The sequence below is a fragment of the Salvelinus alpinus genome, chromosome 12, assembly GCF_045679555.1.
Source record: "Salvelinus alpinus chromosome 12, SLU_Salpinus.1, whole genome shotgun sequence".
In the NCBI taxonomy this organism is placed as follows: domain Eukaryota; kingdom Metazoa; phylum Chordata; class Actinopteri; order Salmoniformes; family Salmonidae; genus Salvelinus; species Salvelinus alpinus.
The window spans coordinates 10,623,166-10,642,246 of record NC_092097.1 but is presented as its reverse complement, the minus strand read 5'-3'; the positions used below and the strand labels follow the sequence as shown (position 1 = coordinate 10,642,246).

Below are 19,081 nucleotides of genomic sequence, written 5' to 3'. Positions count from 1 at the left end.
CTTTACACCTGTACCCGTGCTCTACTCCTGTACTCGTGCTCTACTCCTGTACTCGTGCTTTACTCCTGTACCCGTGCTCTACTCCTGTACTCGTGCTCTACTCCTGTACTCGTGCTTTACTCCTGTACCTGTGCTCTACTCCTGTACCCGTGCTCTACTCCTGTACCTTTGCTCTACTCCTGTACCCGTGCTCTACTCCTGTACCTTTGCTTTACCCCCTTTGCTCTACTCCTGTACCCGTGCTCTACTCCTGTACCTTTGCTCTACTCCTGTACCCGTGCTTTACCCCTGTACCCGTGCTGTACTCCTGTACCCGTGCTCTACCCCTGTACCCATGCTCTACTTCTGTACCTGTGCTCTACTCCTGTACCTGTGCTCTACTCCTGTACCTTTGCTTTACCCCTGTACCCATAATCTACTTCTGTACCCGTGCTCTACCCCTGTACCTGTGCTCTACTCCTGTACCCGTGCTCTACTCCTGTACTCGTGCTCTACTCCTGTACCCGTGCTCTACTCCTGTACCCGTGCTCTACTCCTGTACTCGTGCTCTACTCCTGTACCCGTGCTCTATTCCTGTACTCGTGCTCTACTCCTATACCTTTGCTCTACTCCTGTACCCATGCTTTACTCATGTACCCGTGCTGTACTCCTGTACATTTTCTCTACTCCTGTACCCGTGCTCTATCCCTGTACCCGTGCTCTTCTCTTGTACCCGTGCTCTACTCCTGTACTTTTGCTCTACTCCTGTACCCGTGCTCTACTCCTGTACCCGTGCTCTACTCCTGTACCTTTGCTCTACTCCTGTACGCGTGCTCTACTCCTGTCTGCGTGCTCTACTCCTGTACCTTTGCTCTACTCCTGTACCCGTGCTCTACTCCTGTACCCGTGCTCTACTCCTGTACATTTGCTCTACTCCTGTACTCGTGCTCTACTCCTGTACCCGTGCTCTACTCCTGTTCCTTTGCTCTACTCCTGTACCCGTGCTCTACTCCTGTACCCGTGCTCTACTCCTGTACCCGTGCTCTACTCCTGTACCCGTGCTCTACTCCTGTGCCCGTGCTCTACTCCTGTACCCGTGCTCTACTCCTGTACCCGTGCTCTACTCCTGTACCCGTGCTCTACTCCTGTACCTGTGCTCTACTCCTGTACTCGTGCTCTACTCCTGTACTCGTGCTCTACTCCTGTACCCGTGCTCTACTCATGTACCCGTGCTCTACTCCTGTACCCGTGCTGTACTCCTGTACCCGTGCTCTACTCCTGTACCCGTGCTCTACTCATGTACCTGTGCTCTACTCCTGTACCCGTGCTCTACTCCTGTACCCGTGCTCTACTCCTGTACCCGTGCTCTACTCCTGTACATTTGCTCTACTCCTGTACTCGTGCTCTACTCCTGTACCCGTGCTCTACTCCTGTTCCTTTGCTCTACTCCTGTACCCGTGCTCTACTCCTGTACCCGTGCTCTACTCCTGTACCCGTGCTCTACTCCTGTACCCGTGCTCTACTCCTGTGCCCGTGCTCTACTCCTGTACCCGTGCTCTACTCCTGTACCCGTGCTCTACTACTGTACCCGTGCTCTACTCCTGTACCCGTGCTCTACTCCTGTACCCGTGCTCTACTCCTGTACCCGTGCTCTACTCCTGTACTCGTGCTCTACTCCTGTACTCGTGCTCTACTCCGGTACCCGTGCTCTACTCATGTACCCATGCTCTACTCCTGTACCCGTGCTGTACTCCTGTACCCGTGCTCTACTCCTGTACCCGTGCTCTACTCATGTACCTGTGCTCTACTCCTGTACCCGTGCTCTACTCCTGTACCCGTGCTCTACTCCTGTACCCGTGCTCTACTCCTGTACCCGTGCTCTACTCCTGTACCCGTGCTCTACTCCTGTACTCGTGCTCTACTCCTGTACTCGTGCTCTACTCTGGTACCCGTGCTCTACTCATGTACTCGTGCTCTACTCCTGTACCCGTGCTCTACTCCTGTACCCGTGCTCTACTCATGTACCCGGGCTCTACTCCTGTTCCTACCTTCACCTCGTCTGCCCTGTCTGCTCCATCCCTCCTCTCCCCTCGTCTGCCCTGTCTGCTCCATCCCTCCTCTCCCCTCGTCTTCCCTGTCTGCTCCATCCCTCCTCTCCCCTCGTCTGCCCTGTCTGCTCCATCCCTCCTCTCCCCTCGTCTTCCCTGTCTGCTCCATCCCTCCTCTCCCCTCGTCTGCCCTGTCTGCTCCATCCCTCCTCTCCCCTCGTCTTCCCTGTCTGCTCCATCCCTCCTCTCCCCTCGTCTTCCCTGTCTGCTCCATCCCTCCTCTCCCCTCGTCTGCCCTGTCTGCCCATCCGATCCCCCCTTTCTCTCCCTGCTACTAACGGGGGTTGTATAAACACTCCATCATTACACTATCTAATTAGCTTGTTGGGCCATATGCTCTGGACTACATATCTCTCACAACTTTAAATTGAATCGCGCAGCGCCCTTGTGTAGGTATAGGCACTGTCCACAGTTGAGTTCCTGCCCAAACGACGACTCTGTCCTCAATCTCTTTTTCTCTGTGTCCAGGCATAGAAACAGCACATAGCGGCCATTCTCATTGATGGTAATATTCCACAGTAGTATGTGTAGTGGCACTGGAGGGGATTGCTTAGTATTGGGATTAATAACACCCCATGTTAAGACTATCTTGGGGTCTAGCCTTATCTTCACCCCACTTTGACAATGAACTCATTGACAGGGTCCCATTATATATATTTTTTTACTATGACTTTAATACACACACAGACACAGACACAGCGACACATGAAAGATTATAGGCATGATGTCTTGGCCTGTCCCGGCAACACCTCATTGGCTGTCAGTCGAACAATATGATATTGATTTTAGAGTTTTGTTTTTATCAGCGATTGTTGGGGGAAAATCCCTCTGCAAGAACAACCCAACTGAAAGAGACAAGATCAGGCACACCCAAGAGAAGATTACTACTTATGCTTCAGCGGAGAACAGACAAAGCTCCCTCTGGGTGAAATTGCTATGGCCTCCGCATTATCTCACTTTCATTTGAAACTGCAATTTGGTCGGTAGTGAAATATAACTTGTAAATGACGTTAAGGTAGTGTTTTGGTGGAGGGCAAGGAGCAGAGACGCCGGCCACCTAGCTAGAAACACTAATGTTATTGTAGCTTCACATTGCGTTTGAAACACAGACTCGTCTTGCATTTTGATTTTCTTTACTTTATCTTACGCTGCAGCATATTACACTGTCAAAGCTCGGTTTGGAGCCCTGTTATTTGGCTTTCAGTTCAGAAGTGATCCACAATCTGTACTGTGTGATTGACCAACACACATGGGCACACACGCGTGCACACACACACACACACACAATATCAAAGGGATGAGCCGGGTTTGGAGGCGAGAGATGCTTGTGATCATGGGCGAGCCCTAGATGGGTAAAAGTGGAAATGAAAGAGTCTTCAAAATGTCATTCCTGGCCTCTTCAACCTTTAATTAAACCTTGAGAATTGGGAGATAAAATTAATAAACTGGGTAATGAATCGAGCAAAACAGGTGGTGGGTGGCTGAAGAAAATGAACCAATCAGTCTTTCCTGTGTGGATTTATTCAGCTCCTAATTAGAAGCTGCCTTGGTTAATTATGATTGGGCTCTTAGGAAAAAGAGGGCCTCACTGGAATGACAGTCAGGCTGAGAGATAAACAAACACCGGGACGGGACTCCACAGAATGCTGCTGATGCACGAGGGGCTTATGAAGGCCAATCGCCTTCTCCGTTATTGATAACCCGACTTCCCTAAGCCAATCACCTTCATTGTAACTAATGCAACCCTTTTCTCTAAGCCAGTCACCTTCCCTGCAACTAATACAATAGCATTTCTAATCTAATTACACTTATGTTAAGTAATAATCCACCGCTCGAACCCAAAGACCTTTATTGTAACTAATCCTTCCAACAATCCTAACCCACTTCTCCTCTAACTGATAAACCAGCACCTCTAACCCAATCATCCTCAGCGATGAACCAGCACGTCCTACCTAATCACCCATGCCAACAAACTGCCCCCCGTAACACCATTTCCTCGCGTGTTTTGAGGGAACTGCATCCGTAATCGAGTGATCGTCTTCGCTAGACCAGCGTGAGACTGTGACACTCTCACCCTTGCTGATTCAAATTGAATACGCATCGTCACGAACCCGTTCATTGTCTTCGCTGTAATATTACAAGGCTAGTATTATATTTTTCGACCAATTATCTTCACGGTCACTTCCACACCATCCACTTTTACGCTGTCACCAGCGACATTAGCGTTGCACATCTTCTCGAGTCGATGTTCTTTTGTGATGGGGTCATTGTTGTGTGGGGGCAGTTTAACATTGTAATGGAGTTGGAGGAGAATAAAATAAAAAAAGGTGACAGAACGATTATGAAACGTTTTCGCTGAGTGGGAAGGTTTTGACAGAATGAATGGATGAGTTGAGGAATAGGAGGCAGTTTATGAGCTATATACATGGTTATTACAGTCAAAACACGACAAGACAAAGATTGAAGGTGTCGAACTGAGGACCGTAACCTGTGAGTGTAGCCTTGTGTAAATGGGTTTTTATAGCAGTGAGTTTGTGTAGATACGTTTTGTGTTTGCGTGTGTATGCACAACTATGTATAAGTATGTATGAGAGAGACACACAGAGCGGGAGACCGAGACAGTTGACGTATGTCTGATGATGCGTTTCCTGTAAGGTACTGTAGCATGTTTTCCTGGTCTGTGACTACACGGTTCCTAGCGTTGACATTCAGTGGGCTATCATCACAACTGTCCCCCAGCTCTGCTCTTCCCATCCTCTCCAACAACAGCTTGTAATTGCATTTTAATAGACAATTAAAGCCATGCCATAAATCAATTATTGCACAGGGTATGAGGCTTGAATTACATTTTGTGAAAAAACAAAGCGTTTTTATCATGTCAGATTCAATGAACCCTTGCTGCTCTATTAAATCATGATATGTGGGCATGTCTCAATGTCATACAGTACTATACAGTAATGAACTATATACGTATTTGAGTATTTGTTTATGTTTTATTTTTCTGTAATGTGCACTTGTGCTGACATGTAGCTGTCAGTTGTAGTATGACACTTTTAATCGGTGTTGGGGTAGTTACTCAAAAAAAGTAATATATTACCTATTACTCATCACTTCTTTCAACAGTAACAAATTACTTTACTTATTATTCCCCGGGAAAAACAAATTATTTGCACTACTTGTTATATTACTTTTGCGTAACACACCAAAACGTTGAGCGCGCCCACACTCAATGTAAACAATGTCAACGTTACGTTACGTAGGCCTATACACCAGCATTTCCTCTACCAACAAGCTTGTTCAGCTGTCCCTGGGTTACAGCCTGTCTTCCTGAACCATTCAAAACAAGCCTTGGTTGTTTGGAGGAGGTAGGCCTACAGTCATCTTCAGCAGCAGTGGTCAGGCCTCAAGGGATCTTTCGCTAAGAGTTTTGTCTTGGCGTGTTGCTTTCACAGGGTCTTCGAGAGATTGGAGATTTGCGTTTCTAGCAGTGGAGAGGTGTTTCTCGCCTGGGCACAGTTGACATGGTACAGTTATATTGTTGTAATTTTGTCCTCCTGCCAAATCAAAGTAATGGGAGCACTTCCAACTAGAGGAAGTGAATGTTTAAGACACTTCTGGCGTTTTTCATCTCCCTCGTTAAAGCATGCGTTAACAGGAACTTGGTGAGAGGACCATCTGGTGCGTGGGGATTTTAAATATTGAGCCAACAGACATGGAATAATAATCATCATCACAAATATTTATTTTGATCAATAACTGTAACAGGAAGGGAACGATAACAAAAGTAACTAAGTAACAACGACCTTTCTTACAGTAACTCTAATATTTTTACTCAAATTGGAACAGTATGCCGTTATATTATTACTGTAATACATTACTTTGTAACACATTTGTAAAACTTTTTAACACGTTACCCCCAACACTTCTTATAATACAGTATGATATACAGTATTATATACAGTATTTGATGGATGTTTTCGCCTCCCTTTCCTTATGGTATGCAATGCATCTATACAGTATGTTGGTATATTGTACAGTGGATGTATAGGCCTGCCCTAACTCATTTGTAGTACTAGCTATGTGCTATATTCTGTCAATATGCACCTTGCAGAGTCTTAGTGAGCTCCCTTAGGATTTGGAGGCACAGATAAATGAATAAGCTCTGCCAGAGGATGTGTTTAGATCTAATTCCTATTTATTTTCAAGATGGGCTCTTGAAAAGGCAAGGCTTGTCATATGTCGATAGCTAATCAAGATTGAATCCTAGGCCAATCGAGCTTCGCAGTGCTAGAGGCATCACTACAGACCTGGGTTCGATCCCGGGGCTGTATCACAACCGGCCGTGAACGGGAGTCCCATAGGGCGGCGCACAATTGGCCCACTCGACGTCCGGGTTAGGGGAGGGTTTGGCCAGGGGGAGCTTTACTTGGCTCATCGCGCTTTAGCGACTCTTTGTGGCAGGCCAGGCACCTGCAGGCTGACCTCGGTCATCAGGTGACTGGTGTTTCCTCCGACACATTGGTGCGGCTGGCTCCCGGGTTAAGCGGATGGGTGTTTAGAAGTGCAGTTTGGCGGGTCATGTTTCTGAGGATGCATGACTGCATGACAACCTTCGCCTCCCGAGCCCATTGGGGAGTTGCAGCGATGAGACAAGATCGAAATTGGGAGAAAAAGGTGGTGATATATATATATCTATATATATTATAATAAATAAATAAAATATTCGGAAAGTATTCAGACCTCTTGACTTTTTCCACATTTTGTTACATTACAGCCTTATTCTAAAATGGATTTAATTGTTTTTTCTCTTTATCAAACAACACACAATACCCCATAATGACAAAGCAAAACAGGTTTCTCTGCAGATCCTCTCAAGCTCTGTCAGGTTGGATGGGGAGTGTCGCTGCACAGCTATTTTCAGGTCTCTCCAGAGATGTTCGATTGGGTTCAAGTCCGGGCTCTGGCTGTGCCACTCAAGGACATTCAGATACTTGTCCCGAAGCCACTCCTGCGTTGTCTTGACTGTGTGCTTAGGGTCGTTGTCCTTTTGTAAGGTGAACCTGCCCCAGTCTGAGGTCCTCAGCGCTCTGGAGCAGGTTTTCATCAAGGATCTCTGTGCTTTGCTTCAGTCATCTTTCCCTCAGTCCTGACTAGTCTCCCAGTCCCTGCCGCTGAAAAACATCCCCACAGCATGATGCTGCCTCCACCATGCTTCACAGTAGGGAAGGTTCTGTAGGTTCCCTCCAGACGTGACGCTTGAAATTCAGGCCTTATAGTTCAGACCAGATAATCTTGTTTCTAATGGTCTGGGAGTCTTTAGGTGCCTTTTGGCAAACTCCAAGCGCGCCTTCCTGTGCCTTTAACTGAGGAGTAGCTTCCGTCTGGCCATTCTACCATAAAAACGTGATTGGTGGAGAGCTGCAGAGGTGGTTGTCCTTCTGGAAGTTTTTCCCACCTCGGCAGAGGAACTCTGGAGCTCTGTCAGAGTGACCACCGGGTTCTTGACTCTAGGAAGAGTCTTGGTGGTTTCAAGCTTCTTCCATTTAAGAATGATGGAGGCCACTGAGTTATTGGGGAACTTTAATGCTGCAGAATTTTTTGGGTACTCTTCCCCAGATCTGTGCCTCGACACAATCCTGTCTCGGAGCTCTACGGACAATTCCTTCGACCTCATGGCTTGGTTTTTACATTTACATTTACGTCATTTAGCAGACGCTCTTATCCAGAGCGACTTACAAATTGGAAAGTTCATACATATTCATCCTGGTCCCCCCGTGGGGAATGAACCCACAACCCTGGCGTTGCAAGCGCCATGCTCTACCAACTGAGCCACACGGGACCGTGTGCATTTTTGCATTGACATGCACTGTCATAGCAAAATGTCTGAATACTTATGTAAATAAGGATTTTTAAAATGTATATATTTGCATTTGCAAACATTTCTAAAAACCTGTTTTCGATTTGTCATTATGGGGTATTGTGTGTAGATTGATGAGGAAAAAAAACATTTCTTCATAGTAGTTCCGTACTAGCCACCTAGTTTAGCTAGCTTGCTACTCTTCACTACTAACAAAATGCAGCACCCACTTGGGGATCAAAAAGCACACCACACTTCAGTAGTAATTCAGGAGTATTAAATCAAGTCCAATTTGATTTGTCAAAAGCGCTGAATACAACAGGTGTAAACCTCACAGTGAAATGGTTACTTACAAGCCCTTAACCAACAATGCAGTTTTAAGAAGAATAAGTGCTAAGAAAGTAAAAAATTCATTAATAAACTGAAAAATAACAAATAATTAAAAATCAACAATAAAATAACAGTAGTGAGGCTATATGCAAGGGGTACCGGTACAAAGTCAATACACATGTAGGTAGAGGTAAAGTGACTATGCATAGATAATACACAGAGAGTAACAGCAGTGTAAAAATGGGGGTGGGGGGGTGTTTAGGAGTCTTATGGCTTGGGGGTAGAAGCTGTTATGAAGCCTTTTGGAGCAAGACTTGGCGCTCCGGTACCACTTGCCGTGCAGTAGCAGAGAAAACAGTCTATGACTAGGGTAGCTGGAGTCTTTGGATATTTATAGGGCCTTCCTTTGACACCGCCTGCTATAGAGGTCCTGGATGGCAGGAAGCTTGGCCCCAGTGATGTACTAGGCCGTACGCACTACACTCTGTAGTGCCTTGCGGTTGGAGGCCGAGCAGTTGCCATACCAGGCGGTGATGCAACCAGTCATGATGCTCTCGATGGTGCAGCTGTATAACCTTTTGAGGATCTGAGGACCCCTATCAAATCTTTTCATTCTCCTAAGTTGGAATAGGCGTTGTCGTGCCCTCTTCACGACTGTGTTGGTGTTTTTGGATCATGATAGTTTGTTGGTGATGTGGACACCAAGGAACTTGAAGCTCTCAACCTGCTCCACTGCAGCCCAGCGATGAGTAGCCTTATAACTTAGTTCTCCATATGGTCATGGCCAGATGTCATCTCTGTATACCTCTGTATTCAGGCTTCTCTCCGTCCTCAACGTCCAGATAGCTGGCATCATCGAATCAAAACATTGCCTGCTAGCCAGCTAACATTAGCTAGCTAGCTAACCAAAAACTAACCGCCAACTTCAGTCTTGAAAACATGCTGGACTCGCACTATTTAGACTATAATAACAAGCTAATAGTTCATTCATAAAACAAAAAGTTTGTCAGGGAAATGCTATAAAAAGAAATTATTACAAATATTCACCAAATGTACAGCAGCTCTCTGCCTAGGCGACGTCACGGCACCAGACCTCCAATAGACATTGTGTTGTAGTGAACGTCAAAACAAAACACAAGGCAGCTCCAGCTGGCTTCCTAACGTAACACTGCATGGTCGTGCTGGAGATTCTGCCTGCTCGTGTGGGTGGCAGAGAGAAAGCTGTGATTGAGTGGTGTTGGTTGTTAGTTATTGTCAGGGTTCATTTGTGGGCCCCCTTAATGTGTCTGTGATAGCCATCTTGGACACTAATTGATTCTCACTGTTTTGTGTCTGCTTTGATACCTGCTGTGGCTTTGTGATGAGGCAAAGAATAGAAGGCAAATCCAAACCCAGCTTAAAAGGCGGCGTAATTGCCGTTTTTGTTGTTTAATCCAAAAGTGTGTATGTGTGTGTGCGCGCATGCACTTGTGCATTCAGACCTGTGTGAGTGCATTCGTGTTTGTTTGTGGCTGTGCAGGGCGGATATCTGTTTGTGTTAGTCCGTGTCTCTGGCCGTCTGTTTCCTTCTGTCCTGTACTTATCCCACTAACAGGGTGTTTCTCTCTCTGTGAATCTCTCTATGCAGACGGAGGATGAAGATGGGGAAGAGAACCTGATGGAGAACCCCTACTCCGTGAAGCTGGAGTTTGTGGACGATCCCAACTTTAAAAACAAAGTGAACTACTCCTACAGTGCCGTCCAGATCCCTACAGACATCTATAAGGGCTGTAAGTACCAAGCTACATCCACATCTACACATCCATCCTCCCACACAAATACACAAATACACACAAATTCACTACACATCCATCCTCCCACACAAATACACACAGATTCACTATCAGCCTATGATCTGAACCTTTTTCCTAGGTTACACACAGTGTTTTTTTATTAGACATGTTCTGACATGATACACCTTTGAGATGCCTCATCTTGTTTCCGAGGCGGTCTTGTGTGTCTTCCTTATCAGTTTGGGAGGATCTCCCCCTCATAGTTCTCCTACAGCCAGTCTTGAACGGATGAACATGAAACCGCCTATTTCTCTACGCCTTAGACCGGACCTTTCTCCTTCTGAGGTTGCTAGCTGAGCACGATAACCTGCCCCTCTGCGTATCAGCCAACACTTGCTTCCTGTAACATAATAGTACATGGCAGCAGTGTTCCCCACAGTAGCTGTGTGTGTGTGTGTGTGTGTGTGTGTGTGGTTGCGTGGACAGGGATTGATTCACCTGCTCCTGGATACCCTGCCCTGACTGTCACCTCACAGCCCTACCGGGCATAACACCGTCTTTGGGACTCCAGCAATGGAAGAAAGTGGACATACGTACTGTATCTGCTGAGGTTGTATTCTCACAGTCGCCCTACATTCTCTATCTCTTCTCTCTGCTATCCCGCTCTAACCTGTTGGATGTAGATGTGTTCACTCTCACTATCTGGCTGTATCTCAAATGATCTGCTGACAGATAGACCACCATTTCCACCCGTTTTGTTTTGCAGTCTTCCTCTTCGTCAGAAGAGCCCTTGTTATTTCCGAGGTATGGAGGCTAGCCAACAGGTCTATAATAAGCTTTCCCAGTAGCCTCTCTGGGCCAATCTTGTCAGAGTTAGCCTGTGCTTATCCAGGAAGAGGGGTCAAAGAGCATGGACGAACGACTATAGAGCAATCAGTCCTGCCTGTTGTTCCTGCAGACATTTTGCGCTGGCCCTGGAGTCTCTCAAGGGGCCCTGGATTCTCTCTTCACTGGGCTTGTGTAAGAATAAAGGCTTTCTGATTGAGCCTGCAGGGGATTATAGAAACACAGTACTAGATTGGAGTACTCTGGGAGGATGTTCATTTTTAAAGGTCCAATACAGCCATTTTTATCTCAATATCAAATAATTTCTGGGTAACAATTAAGTACCTTACTGTGATTGTTTTAAATGAAAATGGTCAAAAAGAAACAAAAATAGCTTCTTAACAAAGAGCAATTTCTCAAGCAAGATTTTGCTAGGGGAGGTAAAAACTGAAAACTAGCTGTTATTAGCAGAGAAGTTTGGAACTCTCTTTCTTATTGGTTTATTAACTAATTTACGATCTGGTGATGTCACCAGGCAGGCCAAAACTCCATCCCACCGCAACAGTCTTTTTAAGCAGCTCTTAAACTAAAAGGCCATTATCATAATTTTCACAATTTCATAGTATTATTCCAACCTCATATTATGAAAATATATATAAAACATAGGACAATCATGTTTTTGACTGCACTGGTCCTTTAAGAGTTTTGCGTTGCCGAAAATGTTTACTGTTGTTGTGGGCAAATCAACTCCCTGTGCGTAGTCTGCAGTGGAAAGATTGGCCCAGCTACTCCAGTTTTGACACCAGCTCCGTTTTGAGCACGTTGTTTGAGTTCTGTTCTTTTTTTCTTAGTTGAGTAGCTCGTAAAATGCAGTACTCGTATACGGATGCTGATCGTCCCCGCACTCTACTCCGTATATCATTCAGTAGCCTGGCCTGTGTCAGTAACAAATATATCATCAATTCTGACCACATATTTGGACATTGAGTTAGCAGTAGCACAAAATAATATGACCAGTGGTGTTGGGCTATATAAAATCATGTTATTCTAAATAAGTTAAATGCTCTGGGGCCATATGTCTCAAGCGTACATATCTAGGATCAGTTTTGCCTTTTCGATCGCAATGAATGCGACTACATAGACTGGGGGACCTGATCCTCAGACTCCTACTCTGAGGAACTTGATACATACGGCCCCAGGGATCGGAAGTTGAAAGCTGAATTTCACGTGGAGAAAATAGACTGGGACATTTCTACCTCTGGGGTCCCGGGGCTCGGAGAACTCTGGAGAGGGCAGGCCGGGGACATGCTCGGTACCAAAGGAGATGGTTGCTGCTCAGTGCTGGAACACCAGAGCTGCCTCGGAGAGCTGACGGGGAGCTGATGTGGGTGGAATGTTTGCCTGTGGGTCTAGAGAGGTCTGGGCTTATTGGAAGAGCAGTGGAGCAGCAGCATTGTTAGTGAGCAGGAGAGGCTGTCTGCCCAACCCAGGGAGAACAGAGCAGAGCAGCCAGACGAGAGGGAGAGGGTCAGCGTTAGAGAACAAAAGCCTGGAACTGTTGATCTGGAACAGGGTACTATCTACACAGGGGCTGTAGTATTGTGTGGTGTTATGTGTACAATATATGGCAGTAAGTGTTAGTGGGCTATGGTATGGATGAGTTTAGTGTTCTGTGTTGTGCTTTGTGGATGGAGTACATGGGTAGAGTTGAATATGAGCACTCATCCTCTGTGTAGTTGAAAGGGGTTGCTATTTTACTGCTTTGATAATGAACACCTGAGAGAAGGGGGCCCAACTAGGAAACGTTGGCAATATGACTGGTCTTCTGTGATATTTGAGGAAGGTGGTTGTTACATGACAAGGAGTTTTTACAAAAGTGTGTTACGCATGGTAATGAAACGGCAGCAGCGGAGTTCTTTGACACGGGGGGGGGGGGGGGGGTGGATCGAGAGAAAGAGTCAGAGAGAGAAGAGTAGAGAGCGAGAGAGGGAGGGTTTGGAGAAGGAGAGAAGGAGAAAAGGAGAATCAGGAGAGAGACACTTTAATAATAGAAACCGTTTAGAGCAACGTTTTTTACTGTGTTCTTTTTAGCAGATAAATGAGGCAGTGTATGCGTCCTAGTTTGATTTGTCTGCCAGGGCCCATGTCCGTTTATTGAGATTGAGAGTGTTCCCTGGGCGCAGTAATGAACCATTTTATGATTCATTATCCCATTGCGGATTCCTGCTGGCAAGTCTGCAAACTTTCTAATTAGCTTAGGTCAAACATTCAAACAGTTTTCTTCTAATTATCAATGCTTATTACAGAACGGACACCGCAACAGAAACAGCCACAGAGGAATAGATTGATGTGGGTGGTGCTGTTGCATTGTGGAGAAAAAAGGATTTCTTCTCGTGGTGGGGGAATGTTGGGGAAACATTGAGGGAACAAACGGCAGGGAGGGATTTGCTGAATAATTGCTGGGGAAGAGCCCAGGGGAATACAATCGCACAGGGAATCACAGAGAAACAGGAAGAGGATAGTTAAATAAACGCCACTGAAAGAATCCCATCATGCGCTTAACTCCTGGGTCTGTCTTTAGTTTCTGAGAAGTCTCACAGCTAGATCATTTAATGGTTATTGCACCAGGGCTGTCGATATTGTTAACAGTTTTGCAGACACACCTGCTATACAGATGAAGGATCTTAATTTGACCCAGATTACTATGGCAGGAAAAGAATCCTGCAGCAACAAGAAATGTAAATTATTATGTGGATTATAATTAATGGAACATTTTTGATACATTTGATACAGGGGTTGATACATTTTCGTAAGGGAAAATCGAGTCTGAAATTTCTATGTCGAAATTACAAACATTAGGAGCCTTTTTAAACCTAAAATATACTAAAAGTTTTAAATGTTCTGCATTGCAGGAAGGTTCCCCTCCAAAAGAGTGGTCAAATTAAGATCGTACAGCTGTACAATACATTAGTACGTAATCACTGGTGGTGCTCCAACCAGGTTCCTCATATTTTTTGTTGCCTTTCATTTAAGAGATAACCGGTTAAACACACATACTGCTATATTTACAATGCTGTCGTCATATTAACTGAATAATAAAGAAAAAGACAGAGTATTTAAGTAGAGAAAAAACCCCGTTTTTAGTCTTGAAGTGAGAATAAAGTTTAAATCCCCCGTATGCAGAGCTTTTTGTCCAGTGGCAGGCTGTGTTGTTGTCTTTCTATTCTACACATCAGCAGTGAGTAATGTGCCTATTACAATAGAATGGAGAGCAGTGACTAATTGTGCAGATGAAAGAGTGGGTGAAGTGAAGCTTTGGTGGTTGGACTGAATGGAAGGATTAATCCTTCCCTCCTCTCCTGCGGAGGGAGGATGCTGTCCCTATCTCCCCCCCCTCTCTCTCTCTCTCTCTCTCTCTCTCTCTCTCTCTCTCTCTCTCTCTCTCTCTCTCTCTCTCTCTCTCTCTCTCTCTCTCTCTCTCACCCAGCTAATTAGAGAGAGAGAGAGAGAGAGAGAGAGAGAGAGAGAGAGAGAGAGAGAGAGAGAGAGAGAGAGAGAGAGAGAGAGAGAGAGAGAGAGAGAGAGAGAGAGAGAGAGAGAGAGAGCGAGCAAACAAACAAGCCAACTAACATCAATGCCCAAACCACCAACTAAAGGCACATGTTCCCTGTCTTTGAATATTAGCCCCTGCTCTGCCAAGGTGGCTGTGGCGTGGACACCCCTCTGGGAGGCTTTAGGCGAACATGATGGAACACATGCAATGTCATGGAGACACAGGAAGAGCAAGAGACACAGTCACAGAGACTAGAACAGAAATGAGGGAAATACACTACAGTGGATGGAGAGGAAATCTGTGGGGTATTAGTAGAGGGTTTAAAACAGAGGAAGAGATTGGTATCGGAGGGGTTTCAGTAGAATGAATCAGGCTCTGAAGCACTGCAGTATTCAATAAGGGATTCTGAGAGATCTATAGTCTGCTGGCATTGCCCAGGTACATTACCACAAAAGCATGATCTTTTAGAGACACTCAGGCATTAGAACTAAAGGAGAAGAGAACGGATGAAGGTTTGGAGAACTAATCTAGATAGTCATTCACTCTATACACAGGACTCCAACTATATAGTACATACAATCAGTGGGCCTTATTGTCACTTTTAGAGGAGTACCACTATTTATTTACATGGGTAAAAGGGTCATTCATTTACATTATAAGAAAACGGGTTGTCGCAAAGATAGGGATCGTCATTTAGGCGAAAAGAAAAATAGTAGAAGACAGTGAAATGACATCTAAAAGTCTATATGCTGTTGTGCAGTCTGCACAGCCCACTGCAGGCTCATCCTGTGGCAGAAATAGACATGCTCTCTCGCTGTCACCCAGCTCACGCTATGCTGGAGATCAGCTCACTCCTCCTCAACAGCAAGTCGGATTTAAGGAGTGAGAGACTGAGAAAGGAAAGAAAAGCTAAAGTGATTCGTAAAAGGAAACGACTGTGTGAGGGAAAAAAAGGGTGATAGGATTTAAATGTATGTTTTTCACTCTGAGGGAGAAGACAGCTGGAATGATATATATTTCTACCGTTCCTCTTGATTTGATTCGCTCTGTCTTCCGCCTCCTGCTCCCCCCCCCCCCAGCATCCCTCCTCCCTACCCCCCTACCCTAAAGTGTGTGCCCAGTGAAGGGGCACTATCGTTTACCAACACTCTAATGAGAACAGCCAGCACACCAGACTCCACTTCACTCACCACCAAGCTCACAAAATATATTTCATTTGTTTATTATTGACTGCATCACTTTAATTAGAAAAAGGTATCTGGGCGAGGAAAGGGTTTAGATTTCAGCAGTCTCTCATTCTGTATTCTTGATTCGTCGGAGACGTTCTGGGTTTGATTTCCTCTTCACAGTTCAAGGCGGTTTGGGAGCAGGACAGGAATTCAATCAGAAATACAGTGTTTTCAAACATTTTATCCGCTATGAACACAGTTTAACTCATGTACCTCATATTCAGGTACAGTGGGGCAAAAAAGTATTTAGTCAGCCACCAATTGTGCAAGTTCTCCCACTTAAAAAGATGAGAGAGGCCTGTAAATTTTCATCATAGGTACACTTCAACTATGACAGACAAATTGAGGGAAAAAAATCCAGAAAATCACATTGTAGGATTTTTTATGAATTTATTAGCAAATTATGGTGGAAAATAAGTATTTGGTCAATAACAAAAGTTTATCGCAATACTTTGTTATATACCCTTTGTTGGCAATGACAGAGGTCAAACGTTTTCTGTAAGTCTTCACAAGGTTTTCACACACTGTTGCTGGTATTTTGGCCCATTCCTCCATGCAGATCTCCTCTAGAGCAGTGATGTTTTGGGGCTGTTGCTGGGCAACATGGACTTTCAACTCCCTCCAAAGATTTTCTATGGGGTTGAGATCTGGAGACTGGCTAGGCCACTCCAGGACCTTGAAATGCTTCTTACGAAGCCACTCCTTCGTTGCCCGGGCGGTGTGTTTGGGATCATTGTCATGCTGAAAGACCCAGCCACGTTTCATCTTCAATGCCCTTGCTGATGGAAGGAGGTTTTCACTCAAAATCTCACGATACATGGCCCCATTCATTCTTTCCTTTACACGGATCAGTCATCCTGGTCCCTTTGCAGAAAAACAGCCCCAAAGCATGATGTTTCCACCCCCATGCTTCACAGTAGGTATGGTGTTCTTTGGATGCAACTCAGCATTCTTTGTCCTCCAAACACGACGAGTTGAGTTTTTACCAAAAAGTTCTATTTTGGTTTCATCTGACCATATGACATTCTCCCAATCTTCTTCTGGATCATCCAAATGCTTTCTAGCAAACTTCAGACGGGCCTGGACATGTACTGGCTTAAGCAGGGGGACACGTCTGGCACTGCAGGATTTGAGTCCCTGGCGGCGTAGTGTGTTACTGATGGTAGGCTTTGTTACTTTGGTCCCAGCTCTCTGCAGGTCATTCACTAGGTCCCCCCGTGTGGTTCTGGGATTTTTGCTCACCGTTCTTGTGATCATTTTGACCCCACGGGGTGAGATCTTGCGTGGAGCCCCAGATCGAGGGAGATTATCAGTGGTCTTGTATGTCTTCCATTTCCTAATAATTGCTCCCACAGTTGATTTCTTCAAACCAAGCTGCTTACCTATTGCAGATTCAGTCTTCCAAGCCTGGTGCAGGTCTACAATTGTGTTTCTGGTGTCCTTTGACAGCTCTTTGGTCTTGGCCATAGTGGGGTTTGGAGTGTGACTGTTTGAGGTTGTGGACAGGTGTCTTTTATACTGATAACAAGTTCAAACAGGTGCCATTAATACAGGTAACGAGGGGAGGACAGAGGAGCCTCTTAAAGAAGAAGTTACAGGTCTGTGAGAGCCAGAAATCTTGCTTGTTTGTAGGTGACCAAATACTTATTTTCCACCATAATTTGTAAATAAATAAATTAAAAATCCTACAATGTGATTTTCTGGATTTTTTTTCTCATTTTGTCTGTCATAGTTGAAGTGTACCTATGATGACAATTACGGGCCTCTCTCATCTTTTTAAGTGGGAGACCTTGCACAATTGGTGGCTGACTAAATACTTTTTTGCCCCACTGTATATTAGCTGTGGTATTACTAGGTTGTTAGTGTTACTGCATGTTATTTGAATACGATTCAGTATTACTTCAGTTGGTTATGGATGTTTTTGTAAATACATTCCATTTAAGAAATCCTCATTTTGAGAACACAGGTGTTTAAGGAAACTTCCATCCAGTTTTTGTGATACATAGCGTTAGCATACGTTTTGGGAAGTGTACTTTTAAATTGTGTTTGTGTCCATCAATCTTCTTCTTCTTCTATCTCTAAAACTTGGAGATAATCAAAATTCTTTCAGTGCCCAGTCCATGTTTTCCATAGTCTTTAGATGTGTGAGGTGTTGCCAGTTTGTTTTTCATCTGCAGGATGAAAGGTTTGTAAGTCCAGGGTTTTAAGCACCGAGCCAGACCAAGAGGAGAGGAGACAGCCTTGGAACGGGAGTGAGAGCGAGAGAGAGAGAGAGAGGGAGAGAAAGAGAGAGAGAAGCAGAGAGAGAAGCAGAGAGAGGTGGATGGTGGACGCTAAGGAGAAGGACGTGGGGCGTGGCATTTTTACCCTTCTTTGATTTCCGCAGGCTATGTCATCGTTGGAGTCCCAAAAATAAACCACATCTGCCAGTGTAAAAAAAGACGACTACCTCTGTGCTGTGTGTGTTAAAAATAAATGAGTACTGTATGTGTTTGTTAGAAGGACCTCCTTTACTAGGGCATGGGGAAATGAAGTTCTATTACAACCACCATGCGGCTGGTTCCTGGCCACTCATCAGAGGAACGGCATAAAGATCTTCACGACGATGATGACGATGATAATGGCTATTACAAAGGTCTTGTCCATTTATAGCTTGAGTTCTATCGTCCCAAATGGATTTTTTTATGAGGGATTGTTTGTATTTACCCTGTGATATATTACACGAGCTGTGTGTGTGTGTGTGTGTGTGTGTGTGTGTGTGTGTGTGTGTGTGTGTGTGTGTGTGTGTGTGTGTGTGTGTGTGTGTGTGTGTGTGTGTGTGTGTGTGTGTGTGTATTAGTGTACAGTAATACTGGATTCATATTAGGCAAAAAGGCAAAGATCCATTTTGATGGCACCGTGAATAATGTGTGTGAAGTGGGGGTCCGTTGTGTGTATGTGAGGGATGGTCTCACACAGGGATATTCTGTAGATCCCACTCATATAATTGTTTCCCTACTTGGCGTGCAGTCCTGCTCCATAAAGGGGCAACGCCAAGGGTGCTTTATACATCAGGCGAGCTGATGAATCACCTTTTAAAGATATCAGAGAGAGGCCTGTTTTACGTGAAAGATGAGCCCAACACAGTGCTCAGGGGCCCTGTCCGCCTCCGTGTGCAAATTCTTCACTGGGGAAATGGACATTTTTATCAACTGTCCAGAAAAGTCAGGGCACATCCTAGCTGAATAAATCAAAGAGATTTTGTTTGCTTGCATTCCTTTCTCTTCGATACGCTCGTGCGTATGTGGCCTGCAGTGTGGTTGGCTGACATTAAATAGAGGGGGCTCACATCTGCATAAAACTCCCGGCCCGTGTCTTCTGGGGTGGGACCTGACTGGATGTCTTTGAGCCAAGGGTACTCAGACAGTAGGTGGTGTTTACACACACAC

The 19,081-nt window shown here is 45.2% G+C and overlaps 1 protein-coding gene across 4 annotated transcripts in view; it reads left to right on the top strand.

Annotated features, from left to right (window-relative positions):
• Positions 1-19,081, top strand: part of LOC139535486 (voltage-dependent calcium channel subunit alpha-2/delta-2-like) — a 228,217-nt gene that overhangs the window by 155,120 nt on the left and 54,016 nt on the right. For all 4 annotated transcript variants that reach the window (XM_071334921.1, XM_071334920.1, XM_071334922.1 and 1 more), the window contains one exon: positions 9,902-10,043. In XM_071334921.1, the coding sequence (XP_071191022.1) occupies positions 9,902-10,043 (142 nt within the window). The remainder of the gene's footprint in view (positions 1-9,901; positions 10,044-19,081) is intronic.